Here is a 24,968-nt window from a genome sequence, read left to right on the forward strand (position 1 = left end):
TCTCTCTCGCTCTCTCCATCTCTTTACTGCCAAGTTAACATATTTCTATTGCCCTCTTTGGTGCTGCTGACCAAATGTTTCTCTCTTGATGTTAATACTCCTCTCAACTATGTTCTCTCTCACTCAGGTTCTTTGTGCTGTTGTCATCTCAGGTTGTGTTATGGAATATGGGATATATCCACCCACGTATTTCCCTCTCTCTCTCCCTTCCCTTTCCCTCTCCTCCCTCCTGCTCCCTCTCCCTCATCCTCTCTCCCTTTCCCTCACTCCCTCCTTCTATCCCTCTCTTCCTCGCTCCCTATCTACCTACCTCCCTGTCTCTGTTTCAGTGCCCACTAACTGTCAGCACTGTGGAGTTTTTCTTATGAGGCCGTATTATATAACCATCTCAGGAGTAGATTTCATTTCCCATGTCCTCCTCTGTCCCAGGCCTCACTGGCCTCACTGGCTTCATTTCAAGGGAATCTGATAAAACAGATAAATAGCTGTTTATAGAAGGTGCAGCTTTCTTTTCGTTCTCTCCTTGTTATCTTTATCCTCTTTGGCCATTATCCTCCATTGTTTTCTCCATGGTTTTCTTTCATGAAATGTTCATCATAAACTGAAGCATTAATAATATGTTAAAATGAGAGGGTTTTATGAGAGGTGAAGGTGTAGTTGTTGATCCACCCTGAGTAATACACTTATTTGTGTTGTTGTCATCTCAGGTTGTGTTATGGGATATATCCACCCATGTAGAACAATTACAGGGCACACGCACCAGTGGTGGAAAGAACATAGCAGCAAACACCAACGCTTTAGTAAGTACTAATCAACGTTCTGTCCTGATCACACTGACTCAATCCCAATGGCATGCTTCTGCAGATGAGGTCATTGCAAGTCTATGAGGGGTCCCAATTCTGGTTCATAATATTATCTTCAATCTAGATGCCCAGTTCTAGGCTAAGTTTTAGAGTTAAAGCCCTGTGACGCAGTGAAATTATGACACATTGGCTTGCCGGGTTTCTCTTCATCCTCAGCCTTTAATTAAAGGGGAATGCAGCGGTCCTGATGGTCCTTTTCAAGCCAACCCTGGCGATCACAGCAAGCCAGACCTAACCCATATACTTAGGCAGCTTAGCCCCACAAACCTCAACTCTGTCCAGGTCAGACCTAACCAAAGCCTGTTACAAGGGCAACATTACTACAACATTATAGACCATCTCTGACCTAACCTAACCATATACCGTGGCAAAACCAGCCTTAACTAGTAAGCAGAAAACCTGGAACCCCAAAGCTGTTGCCTGCCACATCCATCCCATTTCCAATGGGGTGGGACGATTCCAGTATTGCGATATTCATTAGTATCGTGGCAAGGAAACAAAACATGAAGCGGATTTCACTTCTTTAAGAAACAAACATGGAAACAAATATCATTATGTTGTCATCCAGACTCACATGTATTTATTTTCCAACATATAGCACACAATATTTTACAGCAGGTTTTTAAAGAACTAAAGAGTTTGGTCAACTTCATGTTTTCATGTTTGCAGTGGAAAAATATTGCGATACTGTTATCGTCACAGCCCTAATATCCAACCTTCATTAGTCTCTATGTCAGTTTATTCTTTCTTTATTACCTAGTAGAATATGAGCAGCTGCATCCGTCTTCCTTCCCTCCATACACTGTGTCCCTGTTCACTCCAGAGCCAACATCCAGTATCCAGAGTCAACAACACCAACACACTCCAGTTGTTGCCTAACCCCTCTATGCCCCTGATAGGTCTTCCATGGCCTAAAACACACACACACACACACACACACACACACACACACACACACACACACACACACACACACACACACACACACACCTGATTACAGCTATGTGTTTTCAGAACAAACAATGGCAGTTCTATCAGCTAAAGATGTCCTTTACTAGCACCTGTTACTGCCTTGTAAACCCCCCGTATGGTTTTAAGGGAACGTGTGTATGTCCTAACCTGCCATATTCACACCTTTTGTAGAGACAGGCTATGTCCCAAATGGCACACTATCCCCTACATAGTGCCCTACTTTTGACCAGAGCCCTATTGTCCCCGGTCAAAAGTAGTGCACTACAGTATATAGGGAAAAGGGTGCCATAACCCAGTAGACATGCACAAACAGTAACATATACAGCACTCTCCAAGCATGCAGCTGTACTGCTAAGTCTACATCTCATATCAGCCAGTGATCTCAGTCTTAATGAGAAACAGCCAACGATAGCGGTGGCCAAAGTGCAAAGTGAAATCACATGCACTGCTCTAGGTCCTAAACCATTTGGAGCAAAAAACAAAAATCCTTCTGTATATAATATAAACCACATTCTTAATTTCCACTGTTAGCAAAGCAACTAACTGTATATTATTTGAATTATGTCTTTAGTAGAATAGAAAGGACAATTCTGGGACATTAAAGTATTTCACTCTGTATCCTCCATAGTGCTATTATGGTATGGAACCTGTTGATTGACCTGACAGTGCTTATGCCACCCTGCTGTTTGCTGTTTGCTGTATTGTGTGACTAACCCTGCTGTTTGCTGTAATCCCTGTGTGTTTGTCACCCCAGCAGGGCTTTGAAGACAAGCGGGAGAATGAGACCCCTGTGGTGCGTTACTGTGCTGTCTCAGGCATAGAGAATGGCCACAAAGCACCCATTACAGACATCCAGTGGCTGCCGGGAACCTTTGAGGTACGTAGTTACTGTAGGGGAATGAGGGGAGGAACTGTAGGGGGATGAGGGGAGGAACTGTAGGGGTATGAGGAGAGTTACTGTAGGGGGATGAGGGGAGGAACTGTAGGGGGATGAGGGGAGGAACTGTAGGGGGATGAGGGGAGGAACTGTAGGGGGATGAGGGGAGGAACTGTAGGGGGATGAGGGGAGGAACTGTAGGAGGATGAGGGGAGTTACTTTAGGGGGACGAGGGGAGGAACTGTAGGGGGACGAGGGGAGGAACTGTAGGGGGATGAGGGGAGGAACTCTAGGGGGAAGAGGGGAGGAACGGTAGGGGGATGAGGGGAGGAACTGTAGGGGGATGAGGGGAGTTACTGTAGGGGGATGAGGGGAGGAACTGTAAGGGGATGAGGGGAGGAACTGTAGGGGGATGAGGGGAGGAACTGTAGGGGGATGAGGGGAGGAACTGTAGGGGGTGAGGGGAGGAACTGTAGGGGGATGAGGGGAGTTACTGTAGGGGGATGAGGGGAGGAACTGTAGGGGGATGAGGGGAGTTACTGTAGGGGGGTGAGGGGAGTTACTGTAGGGGGGTGAGGGGAGTTACTGTAGGGGGGTGAGGGGAGGAACTGTAGGAGGATGAGGGGAGGAACTGTAGGAGGATGAGGGGAGGAAGGGGAGGAGGATGAGGGGAGTTACTGTAGGGGGATGAGGGGAGGAACTGTAGGGGGATGAGGGGAGTTACTTTAGGGGAATGAGGGGAGTTACTTTAGGGGGATGAGGGGAGGAACTTTAGGGGGATGAGGGGAGGAACTGTGGGAGGATGAGGGGAGGAACTGTAGGGGGATGAGGAGAGTTACTGTAGGGGGATGAGGGGAGGAACTGTAGGGGGATGAGGGGAGGAACTGTAGGGGGATGAGGGGAGGAACTGTAGGGGGATGAGGGGAGGAACTGTAGGGGGATGAGGGGAGGAACTGTAGGGGGATGAGGGGAGGAACTGTAGGGGGATGAGGGGAGTTACTGTAGGGGGATGAGGGGAGGAACTGTAGGGGGATGAGGGGAGGAACTGTAGTGGGGTGGCAGGTAGCCTAGTGTTTAGAGCGTTGGACTAGTAACCGAAAGGTTGCTAGATCAAATCCCCGAGCCGACAAGGTAAAAATGTGTCGTTCTGCCCCTGAACAAGGCAGTGTTCCTTGGCTGTCATTGAAAATAAGAATTTGTTCTTAACTGACTTTATAAAAAAAATTAAAAAAAATTAAGTGTAAGAGCTGTCTGAAAAGACCGCCTGAAAGTCCTAGCAAAATTCTTGCTTGAGAAATTGCTCTTTGGAAAGAAGGTACAGTATTTTATTTTTAATTTTTGACCATTTTAATTGAAAACATTTACAGTGAGGTACTTTATTGTTAGTTACCCAGAAATGATTCGATATTAAGATAAAATGGCTGCATTGGACCTTTAAAATCGATACATTTATATTTTTCAATCAACAAAAAAAATTCAGTTAATTACATTTTCATCGCTCTTCTCAAATGACCTTTCCCAAAAACGTTTGTATATTGGCCCATACAATATTCTGTACCCTTCATTTTTTGTTTAAAATTGTTTCATTTCGGCGACACCACTGCAATTGTCTCAACCCGACTTTGAATACCACTGACTTAAAGGGATAGTTCGGGATTTTGGCAATGATATCCTTTATTAGATGAGTTAGATGAACTTGTGAATATTTCTCTCCATCCAGTATGAAGGAAGTTAGTGGTTGCAAAAATCCTGAACTATCCTTTTAAGATGCTTTATTAGCTAATTATTTGATTGTGATTTCTTACCATGGGAAAATACTAATGTGATTTGACTTTTCTGTTTTTGTCCAAATGAATAATTCTTGAAAGTTTTGGTCTCAACACACTCGGCTCTCACCACAAATGTTTTACCCCTTTTTTCACCCCAATTTCGTGGTATCCAATTGGTAGTTACAGTCTTGTCTCATCACTGCAACTTCCGTACGGACTCGGGAGAGGCGAAGGTCGAGAGCCGTGTGTCCTCCAAAACACAACTCAACCAGGCCACACTGCTTCTTGACACAATGCCCACTTAACCCGGAAGCCAGCCACACCAATGTGTCGGCGGAAACACTGTAGTGTCAGCGTGCACTGTGCCTGGCCCACCACAGGAGTCGCTAGTGCGCAATGGGACAAGGACATCCCTGCCGGCCAAACCCTCCCCTAACCCGGATGATTCTGGGCCAATTGTGAGCCGCCCCATGGGTCTCCCGGTCGCGGCCGGCTGCGACAGAGCCTGGACTCTAACCTAGAATCTCTAGTGGCACAGCTAGCACTGCGATGCATTGCCTTAGATCACTGCAGCACTCGGGAGGCCCCACCTTATGAGATCTAAAGTAAATACACTTAACAAAGTACCAACCTACCAGGGTCCAGTGAGAACTTCTCAACTGCCATTTTTAAGCCTTCACACCTCATTTACACACTGATATTCAAACACTTACGTTAAAAGGGTTAGCTAGGTCCTCTTATCACACTAATGATTTCTGAGTCTAATTTTGGTATGATGACCCTGTTTAATTTACGATCCAATCTGACTTAAAAGCACTTTGACCGTTACACAATACATTTTTAGCAGGATCTGAGATAGATGATCAGTGAAAGTAGTCACAGTAGAGAAGGTCTATAGGAATAGCTTTATAGGAGTGGTCAAGGGTGAATGTCACAACAGGCTTTTAGACATAATTGCTGTGGTCCATCTACGTCAGGAAGCACCATAGAGATCATCTCTATGTCAGGGATCCTGTCAACACAAACCTCCCTAACAGGTCAGAGCAGGTAATGGTGACTCGTATCTTCAAGTGACTTGTCGTGATGCCTATATAGTGCTGTCTTAGTAGTAATATCACTACAAGCCTTTCACACTAGCCTGGGTACCAGTGTAATATTGAGCATGACATTTCCAGAAGGAGTTGGCAAGAGAGCAGAAACAGACTTGACACCCAGGCTACATTCGCTTGGTTTTATTAAAGAGGTGGATAGCAATGAAGTTATCACTTCCTCAATCTCCTTGTGTATGCCCTGTGTTTAAAGTGAGTGAACATTCATTGGTTATAACATCTAATAAAGTGTGTCTTATGTCTAAAGAAGCGTGTGGGTGGTGCAACGCTTCGTTGCAATCCACAGACAGTCGTTGGTTTAAGTGAAACCAGGCAATTATCAAAGTGTCCCCAGGGAGCCAAACCTGTAAAACCATAGAGGGAGGGATAGCATTATTCTAGGACTAAAATACAGCTGCACAATGGTCTATGCTCCCAAGTGCTCCTTTTTATTAGGACAAGGTTCCGACCCTAAATGGGATATCATTACTCACCGTGACAAGGACTGAAAAGCCTACCTGTGGTGTAGTAGATATTCATTCATTTTCTCTCTTTCATTCTGATAAGGTCTCTAGAATGGGGGTACCGATGGAGAACAAGAATGGAATATGTGTTCAGATCGTCACCTGCGCCCCTGATTGGTACAAAGTGACATTAATATTAAATGACTGACTAAATGCAATCGTTTTATAAAAAATTAAAAATTGAATATTAAATGAAAAACAATACAATTATAATTTAGATGTATCAAATGTTAGGTCCTGTCTCTTTGTTGGTGTTTTTGTTTGTTTCTTTTGTTCTCTCTGTGTCTGTCTCTCTCCCTACCAGCTGTGTGATGTTCTGGGATATACGTGCTCCGAGGGTACTCCAGACCATGGCCGACCAGCGGAAACAGAAGGTGGAGGAGAAACCCCTGGAGAATCCTCACGGTGTTCCCAACACCTTCAAACACCTCGACCTCACATGGAAACCACTCATCAGGGTACAGCATATATCACTGTACCATTACTGATTTATAACAGACCCCTTGGTTAATTGGTAACACTCCTGGTATGACCCCAGAGACCAAGGTTCAGTCTCCACTTCAACCCCTTTATCTACACTTTAATTTCCCCCTACACTTCTGATCTGTCGGAAATACACATAGAAAATATGAAGGGAGAGTGGTGTTCCTAGTGTTGCCTATTTTTGGAATGTACTGTGTGTTTGACAGTTCTCTAAAGGCATTAGATAGATGTCAAAGCTATCGTCTTGTCATGTGTCAGGTTTCCCTGCCTAAGATTGATACCAGCGGGGAATACAGCCCTTTGAAAATCAGCCTGCGAGACAACACCTGTGACAACCATACAGGTAGCAACGCAGGTGAGTATTTACCTTCCCTCTTCCTCTACCGTTTTACTCTCTCCTTCTCCTTCAGGCAGTGATGCAGGTGAGCATCTCCCTTCCCTCTGTTTATTTCTCTTGCTGTCACTCTTTCTTTTCCTATTTTCATTCTCCCTTTTTTCTAACCCCTTGAAGCAACACAGATGAGCGGAACACTAAACAGCAAGCCAAAACAACATCTGTCTACCAAATCAAGAATCTTAGGAGATAAAGATATAAGAGACTAGTTACTCTTTGTAATGGACCCGCAGGGCACACACTGTCTGTGGAGTGTGTGATGTGTTTGTCAGTGTGTCTGTACATTGCGTTCGACATGCTTGTGTATGTGTTTGAGCGTGCCACTGTCTCAGATTCTACTTTGGATCAGTGAGCACTATGATCAGTGGGGCATGGCCGTCTCTCCCTTCACCACCCCCCTCACCCATCTCACCCTTCTCGCCTCTGGTTTCATACTGTTTTATTAAACGATCGGTCCCAGACCTAGACAAGGCTCTCATAGTCAGGGGGCATTAACCTTGTTGACTGTCAGCTGTTTGCAATATGCTGCTGAGCCCCTGGGGCCAAAAGATGTTCCTGTGTCTCGGGTGGTACATCAAGAAGAAAACCTGCCTTTGTCTTGCTGCTTTAAGATCTCCATTTATACACACAGCTTTCTTAATGGTTATGGAATGAATTCATTTTCAGTTACTGAACCTAAAAGGTGCTGAATTTTTGGGGCATTTTTTGGGCATGTCGTGGGCTGTTTCGATATGATCTATGTAATGAATAGGGTCAGCTGTCTTGAGTTATGGTGGGTAGCGGCTTTGTCTGTTAGAGAATGGAAGGTCAGGTAGAGAGTCTTGATTGGAAGGTGTTACCTGTCCTGTCTTAAAGACTCCTCCCTACGATCCTCCAACCCAATAGGAACACTAGGTTTAGATTGTAGAAGGTGGTGATCTTCGTGTGATCAATGACGCTATGATGATCAATGTCATCAGTCATCACTGGAACGTTTGTTAGTGTAACCCAATTTGATCTTAACCACAGTTCTAATGAGTAGCCTACATCTCCTATAACTAATAGTGTGTAGTGATCATACCCTAGAGATAGCTAATATAATATGGCGATAAAGGGCTGTGAACATGCTGTTGAGTCCTGCACTATCACTGCAGACAGTGGGGCTTTTGTCACTGAAAAGGCCGCTCCTCTCCTTCTCCCTCTCCTGCTGGTGGTGGTCAGATGACTGAGCTGGTACCAAGCCTTACAGAGCCACAGCCCCGCGTGCTCTCCGGTCAACTGCCCTGGCTGTTTCACTCACAGAGTCATTAAAGAGCTACAAAAGGCTATCTGGAATAAATGCCCTAACTATGATGTTTAACTCCATAACAACACTGCTCACTCTGTGCTTCCCCCTATTAACCCCTGACAGACCGGGCCCACCTGAATGCAGAGAGGTCAGAGGTTGCTCCAGAGTACGCCCTGCTCAGAGTGCCTTCAGCCAAACAACTCAAACCGCTGGAGGACATCTGCACCAGGTTATACGCAGGAACCGAGGTAACGTAGCCTTTCTTCTCCATAACTATTATATGGATGGATGGAAGGAAGTTCCAAGGGGGAACTATTATCAAGTAACTGAAAAGTACGTACTACTAGAGGTGGAATGTGTTTCATTGATGAGTTATGGAGTTAATACTTTTCATGAAGAACTCAATTCAAGTCACAGGTCACTTCATACTGTATGCCAACTGTAAACTATCCATCCTGGGGCTTAGTTACACTAAGGTAAAACTCAGCTACAACTTGTTCTTTCTACCACATTTTGCCCTCAGGATGGAGAGCTTGTGTACACAGACTGGAAGTTGGAGAAGGACAACGACTCTGGACGACTGTTCAGTAAGATCATCATAAATGAGACTATCTATAATATCATTTAAACTATACTCTTACAGTTAAAACGTCCGTTGGTTCACAGCCAAGGAAAATACATAATCTCCTAAACCTCTAGAGCTCTGAGTAATCAGGGAGATTGGTTGCTTGTTTCATATATCTTAAGTATCATGAATGTAACTGCTCTACAGATTCCATGGAGACTCAAACAATGCCTTCAGGATCTCCTATTCTCCTCCTAATCATAGTTTGTTTAAGCACAAGAGATTTGAGGCAGTCAAGAAACAAAACAAGGCATTTACTGTCTGGGAAATAGATTTAATATCATGGCTGCTAGACTACAATAGTATCACTACTAAAGTATTGAGCCATTCAGCAATTTATGACCAATTACAGGAGATTAAACTTGGTTCCCTCATCTTGTTTTGGCAGGGCACAGGAATGTGATTACTTAATAATAAACTGTGTCTGGTGTCACAACAGCGTCAGGGTAGACAAAGGTTATTTGCTTGTACATTAATGGTAAATTGCTCCCTATAAAGCACGTTCCTCATGTTAGTTAATGGTAAAGGGAGAAATGGTTCCCCTTGTTTGGGCGGTGTTCGGCGGTCGACGTCACTGGTCTTCTAGCCATCGCCGATCCATTTTCCATTTGTTTTGTCTCGTTTTCCCACACACCGGGTTTTCATCTCCCAATTACTGGTCATGTATTTAACTCTCTTTTTTCCCCCATATCTTTGTGTGTCATTGTTTATTGTTCATGCCGGTACATTTCCGGCTTGTTTTGTCCGGGTGCTGTTTTCACCCGTGTTTTGTAGCAACCGTTCGCACATTGGTACTGTTACTTGTGCTATTTTCTTGAGTAAAGTGCGTTGTTCACTCATCTCTGCTCCCCTGCGCCTGACTTCATGCACCAGCTACACCCACCGCCTGACAATATGGCTCATCTCCTATGTGGTTGAACTGGGGTAATCTCTCTCTCAATTCAATTTCAATTCAATTTAAGGGGTTCATTAGCATGGGAAACAGATGTTTACATTGTCAAAGCAAGTGAAGTAGATAATAAACAAAAGTGAAATAAACAGTAAAAGATTAACAGTAAACATTACACTCACAAAAGTTCCAAAAGAATAAAGACATTTCAAATGTCATAGTATGTCTACATACAGAGTTGGAATGATGTGCAAATAGTTACAAAATAGTACAAAAGGGAAAATAAAAAAATAAAAATATAGGTTGTATTTACAATGGTGTTTGTTCTTCACTGGTTTCCCTTTTCTTGTGGCAACAGGTCTTCTCTTGAGAGCCAGGTCTGCCTTCAGTGGCCTTTTTCAATGGCAAGGCTATGCTCACTGAGTCTGTATATAGTCAAATATTTCCTTAATTTTGGGTCAGTCACAGTGGTCAGGTATTCTGCCACTGTGTACTCTCTGTTTAGGGCCAAATGGCATTCTAGTTTTCTCCGTTTTTTTTGTAAATTCTTTCTCAAAGTAATTATCTTTTTGTTTTCTCATGATTTGGTTGGGTCTAATTGTGTTGCTGTCCTGGGGCTCTGTAGAGTCTGTTTGTGTTTGTGTACAGAGCCCCAGTATCCGCATACTTAGGGGACTCTTCTCCAGGTTAATTTCTCTGCTGTTAATGGCTTTGTTATGGAAGGTTTGGGAATTGCTTCCTTTTAGTTGGTTGTAGAATTAGTCTCTTTTCTGGATTTTGATAATTAGAGGGTATCGGCCTAATTCTGCTCTGCATGCATTATTTGGTGTTTTACATTATACATGGAGTATATTTTTGCAGAATTCTGCATGCAGTCTCAATTTAGTGTTTGCCCCATTTTGTGAATTCTTGGTTGGTGAGCGGACCCCAGACCTCACAACCATAAAGGGCAATGGGCTCTATGACTGATTCAAGTATTTTTAGACAGATCCTAATTGGTATGTTGAATTTTATGTTCCTTTTGATTGCATAGACGGCCCTTCTTGCCTTGTCTCTCAGAACGTTCACAGCTTTGTGAACATTCCCTGATGCTGATTTTTAGGCTGAGGTATGTATAGTTTTTTGTGAGCTCTAGGACAACGGTGTCTAGATGGAAGTTGTATTCGTGGTCCTGGCAACTGGACCTTTTTTGGAACACCATTATTTTTGTCTAACTGAGATATACTGTAAGGGCCTAGGTCTCACAGAATCTGTGCAGAAGATCTAGGTGCTGCTGTAGGCCCTCATTGGTTGTGGACAGAATAACCATATCATCAGCAAACAGTAGACATTTGACTTCAGATTCTAGTAGGGTGAAGCCGGGTGCTGCAGATTGTTCTAGTGCCCTCGCCAATTCGTTGATATATATATGTTGAAGAGGGTGGACTTAAGCTGCTCCCCCATGTCACCGCCCGGCCCCGTTGAAAGAAATGTGTGTGTTTTTTGCCAACTTTAACCGCACACTCTCTCTCTCTCTCTGTCTCTCTCTCTGTTTCTGTCTACTTCTCTATGTTTTTCAGGTGCTAAGCCCTCTCATCGGTTTATAATCCATGATGGGCAGGTGAACACTGTTCGTCGGTCTCCCTTCTTTAAAGACATCATTCTGACCGTGGGAGGATGGACCTTTGCCATCTGGAAGGAGGGCGTCACGGTAACAACAATAACAACATTTGGTCAAACACAGACTCATTAAGATAATTTGGTATCACTTAACTTAAACCCTGCGGGTATAATGCATTCTAACTTGTTGTAAGTATATATGAGCCTTTATAAGGTTTTATGATAAGGCTTATAAAAATGTTTTTAAGCATTTGAACTTGTTGTGATCTACGACCTATCAGAACGGCCCCATCATCCAGTCATCGTGTTCTCAGAAGAAGTGCACTGTGGGATACTGGTCCCAGTCACGTCCAGCTGTGCTCTTCATCGGTAAGGAGGATGGGAATATTGATGTGTGGGACCTTCTGGAGAAGACCCATGAGCCCTCCCAGACCCAGAACATCACTGCCACCCAGATCACATGCATCAAACCCTGGATCGTCTCCTGTGAGTTGCCGCTGATCTTGGTGCTGCCAACATGGTCCCAGATCTGTTTGTGCTTTCTTGCCAACTCTTATGGTCATTGTGGAGGAATTGACAAGGAATTGACAAGACAGTACAAACAGATCTGGAACCAGGCTATGTTGCTAATGCTGCTGCTGCTGGATCCCTGTATTTATTTATTGTTCGATTCAGAAAGTTCTGTATTAATCTGATTCACTTTTTGTTTGTTGTACAAACAGCAAAGCAGCATCTCCTGGCTGTGTCTGATCACCTGGGCACTCTGCATATTCTGGAGATCCCATGGACACTTCGCAGCCCCTCCAGCAATGAGGTTTGTACTGGAGGTGGCCTCTAGGACAACAGGATGTATTCAATTTTACCATCTGTGTTTTATTTTCTCCAATGTGTTTGATATAGCTCTACCATCCTCCGTCTGCGTGCGTGTGTGTGTGTGTGTGTGTGCGTGTATAGAAGCTGAGCATGAGTAAGTACTTTGAGAAGGAGGTGGACAGGCTGGTGTACTTTGAGAAGAGGAGGGAGATGAGAGCCAAGGAGAAGAAAGACTACGAGGCAGAGGAGCTGAGAAAGAAGACGGTGAGATACAGTATATAGAGATGATTATTAACTGATGGAAAACATTATCTGTGTATAATGTCACATGGTCAGAACCGATTCAAACTGGTTCTAAAGTTTTGCCATTTTTAGCTCATACGTTTAAAGCCAGAGCATCGAATATTGCCTGCTTAAAGTTGGGCTGTCTGCGCATTTAAAACTATATATACAGTAGGGCAAAAAAGTATCTAATCAGCCACCAGTTGTGCAAGTTCTCCCACTTAAAAAGATGAGAGAGGCCTGTAATTTTCATGATAGGTACACTTAAACTATGACAGACAAAATTAGAAAAATAATTCCAGAAAATCACATTGTAGGATTTTTAATGAATTGATTTGCAAATTATGGTGGAAAATAAGTATTTGGTCAATAACAAAAGTTTATCTCAATACTTTGTTATATACCCTTTGTTGGCAATGACAGAGGTCAAACGTTTTCTGTAAGTCTTCACAAGGTTTTCACACACTGTTGCTGGTATTTTGGCCCATTCCTCCATGCAGATCTCCTCTAGAGCAGTGATGTTTTGGGGCTGTTGCTGGGCAACACGGACGTTCAACTCCCTCCAAAGATTTTCTATGGGGTTGAGATCTGGAGACTGGCTAGGCCACTCCAGGACCTTGAAATGATTCTTACGAAGCCACTCCTTCGTTGCCCGGGCGGTGTGTTTGGGATCATTGTCATGCTGAAAAGACCCAGCCACGTTTCATCTTCAATGCCCTTGCTGATGGAAGAAGGTTTTCACTCAAAATCTCACGATACATGGCCCCATTCATTCTTTCCTTTACACGGATCAGTCGTTCTGTTCCCTTTGCAGAAAAACAGCCCCAAAGCATGATGTTTCCACCCCCATGCTTCACAGTAGGTATGGTGTTCTTTGGATGCAACTCAGCATTCTTTGTCCTCCAAACACGACGAGTTGAGTTTTTACCAAAAAGTTATATTTTGGTTTCATCTGACCATATGACATTCTCTCAATCTTCTTCTGGATCATCCAAATGCTCTCTAGCAAACTTCAGACGAGCCTGGACATGTACTGGCTTAAGCAGGGGGACATGTCTGGCACTGCAGGATTTGAGTCCCTGGCGGCGTAGTACCTACTGATGGTAGGCTTTGTTACTTTGGTCCCAGCTCTCTGCAGGTCATTCACTAGGTCCCCCCGTGTGGTTCTTGGATTTTTGCTCACAGTTCTTGTGATCATTTTGACCCCACGGGGTGAGATCTTGCGTGGAGCCCCAGATCGAGGGAGATTATCAGTGGTCTTGTATGTCTTCCATTTCCTAATAATTGCTCACACAGTTGATTTCTTCAAACCAAGCTGCATACCTATTGCAGATTCAGTCTTCCCAGCCTGGTGCAAGTCTACAATTTTGTTTCTGGTGTCCTTTGACAGCTCTTTGGTCTTGGTCATAGTGGAGTTTGGAGTGTGACTGTTTGAGGTTGTGGACAGGTGTCTTTTAAAAGGATAACAATTTCAAACAGGTGCCATTAATACAGGTAACGAGTGGAGGACAGAGGAGCCTCTTAAAGAAGAAGTTACAGGTCTGCGAGAGCCAGAAATCTTGCTTGTTTGTAGGTGACCAAACACTTACTTTCCACCATAATTTGCAAATAAATTCATAAAAAATCCTACAATGTGATTTTCTGGATTTTTTCCCTCATTTTGTCTGTCGTGGTTGAAGTGTACCTATGATGAAAATTACAGGCCTCTCTCATCTTTTTAAGTGGGAGAACTTGTACAATTGGTGGCTGACTAAATACTTTTTTGCCCCACTATATATTTTTTTCGCAAAATCATTTAAGATAGCCATGACATAACAGATTGCTTGATGTATAATGTGTGTGTACTCCTGAGTACCTGTTTCTAAGTTATTCTCAATGTCTTGAGCCAGAAGGTGACAATCTGTTACCCATGGTAAGTCTTGCAAACAGATTTAATTGACCCAAAGTTACAGTTGAAGTCGGTTGGAATCATTAAAACTTGTTTTTCAACCACTCCACAAATTTCTTGTTAACAAACTATAGTTTTGGCAAGTCGGTTAGGACATCTACTTTGTGCATGACACAAGTAATTTTTCCAACAATTGTTTAGACAGATAATTTCACTTATAATTCACTGTATCAGTGAAGTTTACATACACTAAGAAGTTTACATACACTAAGTTGTCTGTGCCTTTAAACAGCTTGGAAAATTATGGAACATGATGTCATGGCTTTAGAAACTTCTGATAGGCTAATTGATATCCTTTGAGTCAATTGTAGGTGTATCTGTGGATGTAGTTCAAGGCCTACCTTCAAACTCAGTGCCTCTTTGCTTGACATCATGGGAAAATCAAAAGAAATCAGCCAAGATCTCAGAAAAACATTTGTAGACCTCCACAAGTCTAGTTCATCCTTGGGAGCAATTTCCAAATGCCTGAAGGTACCACGTTCATCTGTACAAACAATAGTACGCAAGTATAAACACCATGGGACCATGCAGCCGTCATACCTCTCAGGAAGGAGACGCGTTCTGTCACCTAGAGATGAACGTACTTTCGTGCGAAAAGTGCAAATCAATCCCAGAACAACAGCAAAGGATCGTGTGAAGATGCTGGAGGAAACAGATACAAAAGTATCTATATCCACAGTAAAACGAGTCCTATATCGACATAACCTGAAAGGCCGCTCAGCAAGGAAGAAGCCACTGCTCCAAAACCGCCATAAGAAAGCCAGACTACAGTTTGCAACTGCACTGTCCTCTGGTCTGATGAAACAAAAATGTAACTGCTTGGCCATAATGACCATCATTATGTTTGGAGGAAAAAGGGGGAGGCTTGCAAGCCGAAGAACACCATCCCAACCGTTAAGCACAGGGGTTGCAGCATCATGGTGTGGGGGTGCTTTGCTGCAGGTGGGAATGGTGCACTTCACAAAATAGATGGCATCATGAGGCTGGAAAATTATGTGGATATATTCAAGCAACATCTCAAGACATCAGTCAAGAAGTTAAAGCTTGGTCGCAAATGGGTCTTCCAAATGGATCAATTTTGCCACAACTTCCAAAGTTGTAGCAAAATGGCTTAAGGACAACAAAGTCAACTTATTGGCCATCACAAAGCCCTGACCTCAAACCTATAGAAAATTTGTGAGCAGAACTGAAAAAGCATGTGCGAGCAAGGCCTACAAATCTGACTCAGTTACACCAGCTCTGTCCGGAGGAATGGGCCAAAATGCACCCAACTTATTGTGGGAAGCTTGTGGAAGGCTCCCCGAAACGTTTGACCCAGGTTAAACAATTTAAAGGAAAGTTACCAAATACTAAGTGTATGTAAACTTCTGACCTACTGGGAATGTGATGAATTAAATAAAATCTGAAATAAATAATTCTCTCTACTTCTGACATTTCACATTCTTAATATAAAGTATTGATCCTAACTGACCTAAGATAGGGAATTTTTACTAGGATTAAATGTCAGGAATTGTGAAAAACTGAGTTTAGATGTATTTGGCTAAGGTGTATGTAAACTTCCGACTTCAACTGTAGATGTGCTCAGTCCAATTCTGCAAAGTCAAGTGTGTGAGAGGAGCGGGAATCTGTTCACTCTCATTACTTGGTATTTGATTCTCAGCAGCAGAGAGCAGGAGAGGTGTACAGTCTGTAATATTCACATCCATAATGGTCTATCAGAGGGAGATGTCTGGACAGCGTTCATCAAACCTTTCAGGCTAAGGAAAGCACTCCTTGCCAAACTAGCTAACTGGTTTCACATAACCATTAGACCCACTATCTGATGCTTGAGTGGGCAATTTATGGCTGTGATTTCAACCAAGGTTACTGGAAAAAATAGGTATACTTCCCCTTGTGTCCCCCTGAAAGAACACCTTGCCAGTTTGGTTCTAGTTGTTGTAGTTGCTGTTGTTGAGCAAACTTTGAGTTTGTTTAATTCACCTTTAATTCACTCAGTCTTTAAATGCTCTCATTCTCATTAAACAGTATTTAGTCTGTAACCATTTAAGATCATTCTAAATCATCAGATTTAAATTATCTTTGCCACCCACCATGGAATGTCTACTCCCAATCTAAACTATACACCATCTACATATAAGGGAAAATTACAGTGATTATGATTGAAACACGGTTTTATATCTTTGTGCAACAATGATAGCGCATTTGTCCCAGAGCTCATGTATATTTATTCTGTCTTTCTTCCCAAACAGACAGAACAAAATTACTGTTATGGCACAAATTAAAGTTTAGAATAAATCCCCTAACCCGCTGGCTTATGTCAAGATGATCGAAGACTATCTTAAGGCTAGTGAATACATTTCTTTTCAAGTAAACAACCAACATTCAATTCAGACATGTCTCCCAACCTATTATTTTGCACTCATTTGGAGAGAAACACACAAATTAAATTCCATCCAGACCAAATACTTTTATGAGTAGGCTACAAAGACGCAGACCTCAAGAATTTAAAACCAAACACGATGATTACTGTTTTCAGAAATGTGTGTGTGTTTAGATTTTCTCCCGTCTGGCCCTGATAAGACAGAAATTCAAAATGGCCATTATATATTAAAAAAACATTCACTTTGTTATCCTCTCACTTTCTCACACCACACGCTGAATTTTTGTACTTGCTAGTCCTGGCCTGTTGCTAGGGAGACCACAAACTTGGATGTTTTAAATGAGGTTAGGTTTAACCAAAGAAGGATATTATGAAAGACAATACAATGGGTTGGTTGACCTTCTTTATATAACTGATCTTAGCATTTCTCTGACGAGGTAGAGTAATTACTGATCACAGAGATAGTTTTCCATCATAGAGAAAATGTAGAACTCTATCTACAGCTGGGAATCTGTCTCTGTGAGGTTGTTGTGAGAGGTCTCACAATTGGTCTGAAGGGTTGAAATAAATTGAACAACATACGACTGTGGTTGTTATTAATTTCTCTTTTCCAAGATGAACCAAAAGCATGTTGGTCTGCCCCCCCCCAGGAACCCATCATACCAGAGAAGCAGGTGGAGCAGATCTTGGAGGAGGCCATGAAGGAGTATGAGGACTACTTGTCCTTGGAGACGGTCATCCTGAAGGAAATGGGGCTGCTGCCAGACACAGACAAGGTTGACATCTGACATCCTAACCCTAATCCACTGTTCAGTCTGACACCTGATATCACACCTTGTGTGACCAGCAGTATTGGGGTCAATTTCATTTCAGTTAACTTCTTGGAATTGACCCCAACCCTGGTGTCCAGTGTTCAGGCTGATGTCTGATGCTCCCTGAAACCAGAGGCCTACCACACAACTCATTTAACACAGTACTACAAAGTGTCTATTCAATTGAAAATGTAATTGTTACACTTTTTATTTTCTATGTACAGTATTAAAAGCTCCATTTGGTTTTAGTAAATTGTTCAGAAAACTGTATGCCTCTTGTTTTGCTTGTGGGTACATGTAGTGAATGGAGAGATTCCTCAGAGTTGAGTGAGTTTTTCACACACACAAGTCAGCTGTTTTTTTGTTATGATATTTGTGTTTCTTAATGTAATATGTAGTTGTTGTTCTGTATGTGTATCTATAGTTTTGTTCAATGTTGTGTTAAGTGTATGTAAGTTGTTTTGTCTGAAACATTGTTCTTCCTGCTGCTGTTGGACCAGGTCTCTCGTGAAAAATAAATGTAATCTCAATGAGAAAAACCTGTATAAAAAAGGTGAAATAAAATAAAAAATATACACACATACATACATATTTGTCTGCGTGAACTCTGGTTACTGTGTAATGCCTGCCATCCTCCCTGGTTCATCATTGGTTCCCCAGAGCCCCTGATAATGAAATACATTGTGAGTACCCAAGGATTTGAACTCGGCAGGAAATCATTTCACAGGTCTTTGGTTTCATGGTTCTGCTCTCATATGAAGTATTGATTACTCCTTGTCCGCCTGATATTGATTAAACAGTATTGATCCACACTGCAGCACTCAGCAGATACTCTCAGCACTACAGTAGAGATTATAATTAGCATGTCCATTGTACTGTAACTCATCGCCATGAAAGGATATATAGCCGCTATAATTGTGACCCTACGGCATGGTTATTTCAAGAGTAGCTTGAATTATTTGGACAATTTACCTCAACAGTTCAATTTCAAATATTGCACATTCCAGATAACAATTGTTTCTAAAATATTTGGAACTACCAGAGTTTACCCTCTGCAGAGGCTGGGTTTGAGATTGACAGTGATGAGTTAAGGGTTGAATAGAGTGAGTTTGGTCTAGGTTGTTATGGGGGCACCTAGGCTTGCTCTTCCCTGGGGGAGTCTGAAAGGAGAGGGACAGGGTCCATTAGAGGTCGAGAGTGGGTAAACAGCTCCATAGTCATCAGTGACGGCTGGTGGTGGTTACCATGAAAGAGATTGGTGGAGGGTAGGGAGAGAGGATAAGAGGGAGGGATGAGGGGAGGGAGGATAGTGCATAATGCAGAGGCAGCTGCCTGTTGCCAGGTTGTCACGCCGTGGGTCAGATGCCAACATAAGAGAAATACATGGAGAACACCAAGGGAAAACGTGGAGAGAGAGAGGGATGAATGAAAGAGGTGCTGGTTAAGAGGAGAAGAAAGTATGATATATATAGAGATAAAGAATGAGAGGTGAAGTAGAAAAAGTAAGAGAGAGAGAGGGTAGTGGGTTAGCGTCAGTGGGGAAGTCTGAATGCGAGCGTGAAAGGGTGCGAGAGAGCGAGACCGAGCGATAGAGAGGGAGAGAAAGAGAAGAGAGCACACACTGGGCCTCTGAGCGGAAATGAGATGCTGCAGTGTCGGACGGATTAAACGCCACACGGGTGACTTCACTCTCTCCACGACTCACTCACATGGACCTGTCAGAGAGAGGTGGGGTGAGAGGCATAGGGGGGTATGAGGGGGGACAGAGGCAGGCGTCCATATGGCCCCCAGGAACCAAGGGCAGGGTGACAAACGACGCCCCATCTCCCCTCCCCTCTGTCCCCTCCTTAACGCTCACGGGGACCTGATCTGACTGGAACACCCCTCTTGCCCCCTGGAGCCACTTGTTCACTCCACACTCCCAGGCTGGCTATAGAATGTGCTGAAACATGTAATCTCTGTGATTATAAGACAGTTATAACACTATCACAAGATAGTTCTGAAGCCTGTGAGGGCATATTTGACTACGGCATAATATAAAAGCATAAATGGGTTGGTGATTGTAGTCTTAGAAAGTATGCATTGTTAAAGCGCAAACCCTCTCTACAGTCACACAGAAAATATGGGGCGGCAGGTAGCCGAGAGTGTTGGGCCAGTAATGCTGATTCAAATCCCTGAACCGACTAGGTGAAAAATCTGCCGATGCCCCCTTGAGCAAGGCATTTAACCCTAATTGCTCCTATAAGTTGTGCTGGATAAGAGTGTCTGCTTATTGACTAAAATGTAAATGTAATGCTGCTGTAGGCTTTTATCAAGACGGTCTCACAGAACAGCAAACAGCAACTCCAGAACTCCACCACTACCCCTTTAGGAAGAGGCTATTCATGTTGTCAGATCTTCGTCAGTTGATTTCTTAATCTAAGAGATTTCCCAAACATAAAAAGTGGAGATCTTTAACTGTGGGACGTCTGACTACGGCGGGATGCCTAGCGTAGCCTGGGCTGGAATGGGCTGCATTCCTATTTTATCACTGCTAGCCACTGCTTGAGATGTATCCTCCAAATCCTGGGAAACAATGGAAGCAGGTGCTGGGCAGGAGGCCTGTAAATCTGGCCTGTATAATTAAGCCATTGGCTGGGCATTGTGCTGGCCTGGCCCTAGCTGCTAGCTGCTCAGTGGGGGTGTGTGGGGGTGTGAGGGAAGGGTTAGGGGGTGGGGTGGGGTGCACAGGGAGGTCTAAATCTCTCTGTGAGGGGGCACTCCACACATTTCACACATGTTCATCTGAGCTCTTAGGCACAGCTGCAGGGGCTAAAGAGTGTTTTCTGGAGCTCACACACTTAACACAAACACTCTTCCGCCTGCCCGCCCGCACGCACGCACACACACACAAACACACCCGCGTTTATCTTCACACACACATACACTCACGTAATGCGTTTATCTTCACACACACACACGCACCCCTGCTTGAAGTGGATGCAAATACTAAAGCGGCAGCGTGAAATGTCACATGACATGAAGGCAAATATGAGCATATGACTGCAAAGTCAGAAGGAGGCGGCTGTGCTGCTCTGGGAGGAGGACAGCAGGAGGTAACATGATGCCAGTATTGCCATGGACATGTTTTCCTCGAGAGATTCTAATTTCTCACACTGCTACAGGGACTAGTTTCCATATCTCGGTTCAATTCTAACCCTAGCTTCCACATCCCGGTTCAACCCTAACTCTAGTTTCCACATCCCGGTTTAATTCTAACCCTAGCTTCCACATTCCGGTTCAACCCTAACCCTAGCTTCCACATCCCGGTTCAACCCTAACTCTAGTTTCCACATCCCGGTTCAATTCTAACCCTAGCTTCCACATCCCGGGTTCAACCCTAACCCTAGCTTCCACATCCCGGTTCAACCCTAACCAAAGCTTCCACATCCCGGTTCAACCCTTAATCTAGCTTCCACATCCCGGTTCAATTCTAACCCTAACTTCCACATCTCGGTTCAACCCTAACCCTAGCTTCCACATCCCGGTTCAACCCTAACCAAAGCTTCCACATCCCGGTTCAACCCTAACTCTAACTTCCACATCCCGGTTCAATTCTAACCCTAGCTTCCACATCTCGGTTCAACCCTAACCCTAGCTTCCACATCCCGGTTCAACCCTAACCCTAGCTTCCACATCTCGGTTCAACCCTAACCCTAGCTTCCACATCCCGGTTCAACCCTAACCCTAGCTTCCACATCCCGGGTTCAATCCTAACCCTAGCTTCCACATCCCGGTTCAACCCTAACCAAAGCTTCCACATCCCGGTTCAACCCTAACCAAAGCTTCCACATCTCGGTTCAACCCTAACCCTAGCTTCCACATCCCAGGTTCAAACCTAACCAAAGCTTCCACATCCCGGTTCAACCCTAACCCTAGCTTCCACATCCCGGTTTCAACCCTAACTCTAGCATCAACCAATACTGGTTACACCCAGTAGTAACATCACTGTAATGTAAAGTGTTTTTAATGGCTCTATTCAAGCCGTATCGTGGAAGTTCAGCGTTACAGTGTGAACTAAAGGCAATGTTACCGCGTTAGCAGAGACTGCACTCATGGTTAACACTGCATATGCCGGCTCAATCTGAAATTACCTTTACATTTCTGTTTCGCAATCAAAAATGCTTGCGATCCAGATTGAATAGAGCCCTAACACTTTAGCCTATTTTACAGACTGATTGTGAATTTGCTGCTTCATAACAAATGTGGCCACACACCTAAATCGCTCAGGTTTTCATTAAAGTCCCCTCAGGGGTGGGGGGTGAATTTCATTAGTTGACCCCATAACAGATCAGGTAGCCAGGGTATTGGAACGGAATGTTACCTCTTGACTCCTATAATTTTCTCAATTGAAAGCTATGTTGAGTTTTGCCCCAAGTCTAGTCTAGGCCTACTCTCTCTACCAAAAATCTGAAGTCTGAGGGACATACCACAACTTGGCAATGGGAGGTATCTGAAGGTGTGTGTGTGTGTCTGTGTCTGTGTCTGTGTCAAGTGTTTGGAACTGTAATATCAACATCCCCTCAAACATTTTTTAGTTTTAGAATGATCTCAGAACACTCTCCAATTCTCCAATGACCTACGGGGGGATTCTAGAATGAGTGACGCCAATCTCTAAGCCACCGCCCCCATCTATGCCGAGGAACAGGAAGCAATCACGACAGTCTTGCCTTACAGTCCCAGTGCACTCTGAGTAGCCTGAGCTGAGATGATTTAAGTAGAACTTTGAGAAGAGACTGGGCAGTGACATCATGGCAATCTGGAATACCAATGATATCCCTTCGCTTCTTCCTCTGAGGATATAATCATCACCACAACCAAGTCCTGTATCAATAAAACCAAAGGCAAATGTAGGAGAAAACATTGAAGGTTGGTTTTGGAATGAAAGTGGATGCTAGTTGAGATCTGTCACCTGCAAATAGAAGGAACCACAATCTCAAATGAGAGACCGACGCAGCTGTTAAAGCTGACCTTTCACTTTTCTGTCTCTCTCATCCCCGCCGAAGACAACCCAGGACCTCATCCTGAGATGAGGTCCTGGGTTGTTCTTCTCCTGAAGATGGGAGAGATGGAGAGAGAGAAAGAGAGGGAGAGCAGGTGAGAGAGCAAGAAAGAGAGGGAAAGAAAGAGAGGAGAGAAAAAGAGAGAGGGAGGGAGGAGGGAGAGTGAGTGAGTGAGAGAACGAGAAAGAGGGGGATTGAGAGAGAGAGAGAGAGAGAGGAGGGATAGTTTAGACTGAGAGAGAAGGGGAGGCATGGGGAGAGGAGTTACACTGTATAACTACCGTTCAAAAGTTTGGGGTCACTTAGATATTTCCTTGTTTTTGAAAGAAAAGCACATTTTTTGTCCATTAAAATAACATCAAATTGATCAGAAATACAGCGTAGACATTGTTAATGTTGTAAATGACTATTGTAACTGGAAACAGCTGATTTGTTATGGAATATCAACATAGGCCCATTATCAGCAACCATCACTCCTGTGTTCCAATGGCACGTTGTGTTAGCTAATCCAAGTTTATCATTTTAAAAGGCTAATTGATCATTAGAAAACCCTTTTGCAATTATGTTAACACAGCTGAAAACTTTTGTACTGATTTAAGAAGCAATAAAACTGTCCTTCTTTAGACTAGTTAAGTATCTGGAGCATCAGCATTTGTGGGTTCGATTACAGGCTCAAAATGGCCAGAAACAAAGGACTTTCTTCTGAAACTCGTCAGTTTCTTCTTGTTTTGAGAAATGAAGGCTATTCCATGCGAGAAATTGCCAAGAAACTGAAGATCTCGTACAACGCTGTGTACTACTCCCTTCACAGAACAGCGCAAACTGTCTCTAACCAGAATAGAAAGAGGAGTGGGAGGCCCCGGTGGACAACTGAGCAAGAGGACAAGTACATTAGTGTCTAGTTTGAGAAACAGACGCCTCACAAGTCCTCAACTGTCAGCTTCATTAAATAGTACCTGCATAACACCAGTCTCAACATCAACAGTGAAGAGGCGACTCCGGGATGCTGGCCTTCTAGGCAGAGTTGCAAAGAAAAAGCCATACCTCAGACTGGCCAATGAAAAGAAAAGATTAAGATGGGCAAAAGAACACAGACACTGGACGGAGGAACTCTGCCTAGAAGGCCAGCATCCCGGCGTCACTAGTATGTCACTCTATCAACCCTCCATGAGTAAAAGAGACTCCTTTACTGAACTAAACCCCGGTAATTCTCCCAGCATGTTGCATTACCCCTACCTACAGTGCACTCGGAAAGTATTCAGACCCCTTACCTTTTTTCACATTTTGTTAGGTTACAGCCTTATTCTAAAATGTATTAAATACATGTTTTTTCTCATCAATCTACACACAATACCCCATAATGACAAAGTGAAAACACAAATAACTTATTTACATAAGTATTCAGACCCGTTGCTAGGAGACTTGAAATTGAGCTCAGATTTGCCGAAAGGAGGGCGGGGGAGGGCCTTGTTTGCCTCCCGGAAGTTGGTGTAACAGTGGTACTCCAGATGATATGTTGATAGAACTTTGGCAACCTTTTCCTCAAATTTGCTTTATTAAAATCTCCAGCTACAATAAATGCAGCCTCAAGATATATGGTTTGCAGTTTGCATAAAGTTCAGTGAAGTTCTTTGAGGGCCGTCATAGTATCGGCTTGAGGGGGGATATACATGGCTATGACTGTAACCAAAGAAAATTATCTTGAGAGATAATTCGGTCGGCATTTGATTGGGATATGTTCCGGGTAGCTTCAGAGAATAACATCGACATATATACTGACACGGTGACTAAGTTTATCAGGAAGTGTATAGGCGATGTTGTACCCACTGTGACTATTAAAACCTACCCTAACCAGAAACCGTGGATAGATGGCAGCATTCGCACAAAACTGAAAGCATGAACCACTGCATTTAACCATGGCAAGGTGACTGGGATCATGGTTGAATACAAACAGTGTAGTTATTCCCTCCGCAAGGCAATCCAACAGGCAAAGCATCAGTATAGAGTCAAAGTGTAGTCGCAATTCAATGGCTCAGGCACTAGACATATATAGCAGGGTCTACAGACAATCACGGGCTACAAAAGGAAAACCCAGCCACGTCTTGCTTCTGGATAAGCTAAATACCTTCATCGTCCGCTTTGAGGATAACACAGTGCCACCGACGCGGCCCGCTACCAAGGACTGTGGGCTCTCCTTCTCCATGGCCGACGTGAGCAAGACATTTAAGGGTGTTAACCCTCACAAGGCTGCCGGCCCAGATGGCATCCCTGGCCGCGTCCTTAGAGCATGCACAGACCAGCTGTTCGGAGTGTTTACGGACATATTCAATCTCTCCCTATT

At 43.7% G+C, this 24,968-nt stretch overlaps 1 protein-coding gene across 1 annotated transcript in view; it reads left to right on the forward strand.

The window, feature by feature from the left end:
• LOC139409458 (dynein axonemal intermediate chain 3) overlaps positions 1-18,176 on the forward strand; it is a 30,319-nt gene extending 12,143 nt beyond the window's left edge. The window contains exons 12-23 of the mRNA XM_071154631.1: positions 708-800; positions 2,590-2,712; positions 6,137-6,210; positions 6,398-6,551; positions 6,835-6,931; positions 8,361-8,485; positions 8,761-8,824; positions 11,311-11,441; positions 11,632-11,836; positions 12,073-12,164; positions 12,305-12,427; positions 17,424-18,176. Coding sequence (XP_071010732.1) covers positions 708-800; positions 2,590-2,712; positions 6,137-6,210; positions 6,398-6,551; positions 6,835-6,931; positions 8,361-8,485; positions 8,761-8,824; positions 11,311-11,441; positions 11,632-11,836; positions 12,073-12,164; positions 12,305-12,427; positions 17,424-17,561 — 1,419 coding nt within the window. The 3' untranslated portion in view covers positions 17,562-18,176. The remainder of the gene's footprint in view (positions 1-707; positions 801-2,589; positions 2,713-6,136; positions 6,211-6,397; positions 6,552-6,834; positions 6,932-8,360; positions 8,486-8,760; positions 8,825-11,310; positions 11,442-11,631; positions 11,837-12,072; positions 12,165-12,304; positions 12,428-17,423) is intronic.
• The last annotated feature ends 6,792 nt before the right edge of the window (positions 18,177-24,968 follow it).

This window comes from Oncorhynchus clarkii, chromosome 5, assembly GCF_045791955.1.
Source record: "Oncorhynchus clarkii lewisi isolate Uvic-CL-2024 chromosome 5, UVic_Ocla_1.0, whole genome shotgun sequence".
NCBI lineage: Eukaryota > Metazoa > Chordata > Actinopteri > Salmoniformes > Salmonidae > Oncorhynchus > Oncorhynchus clarkii.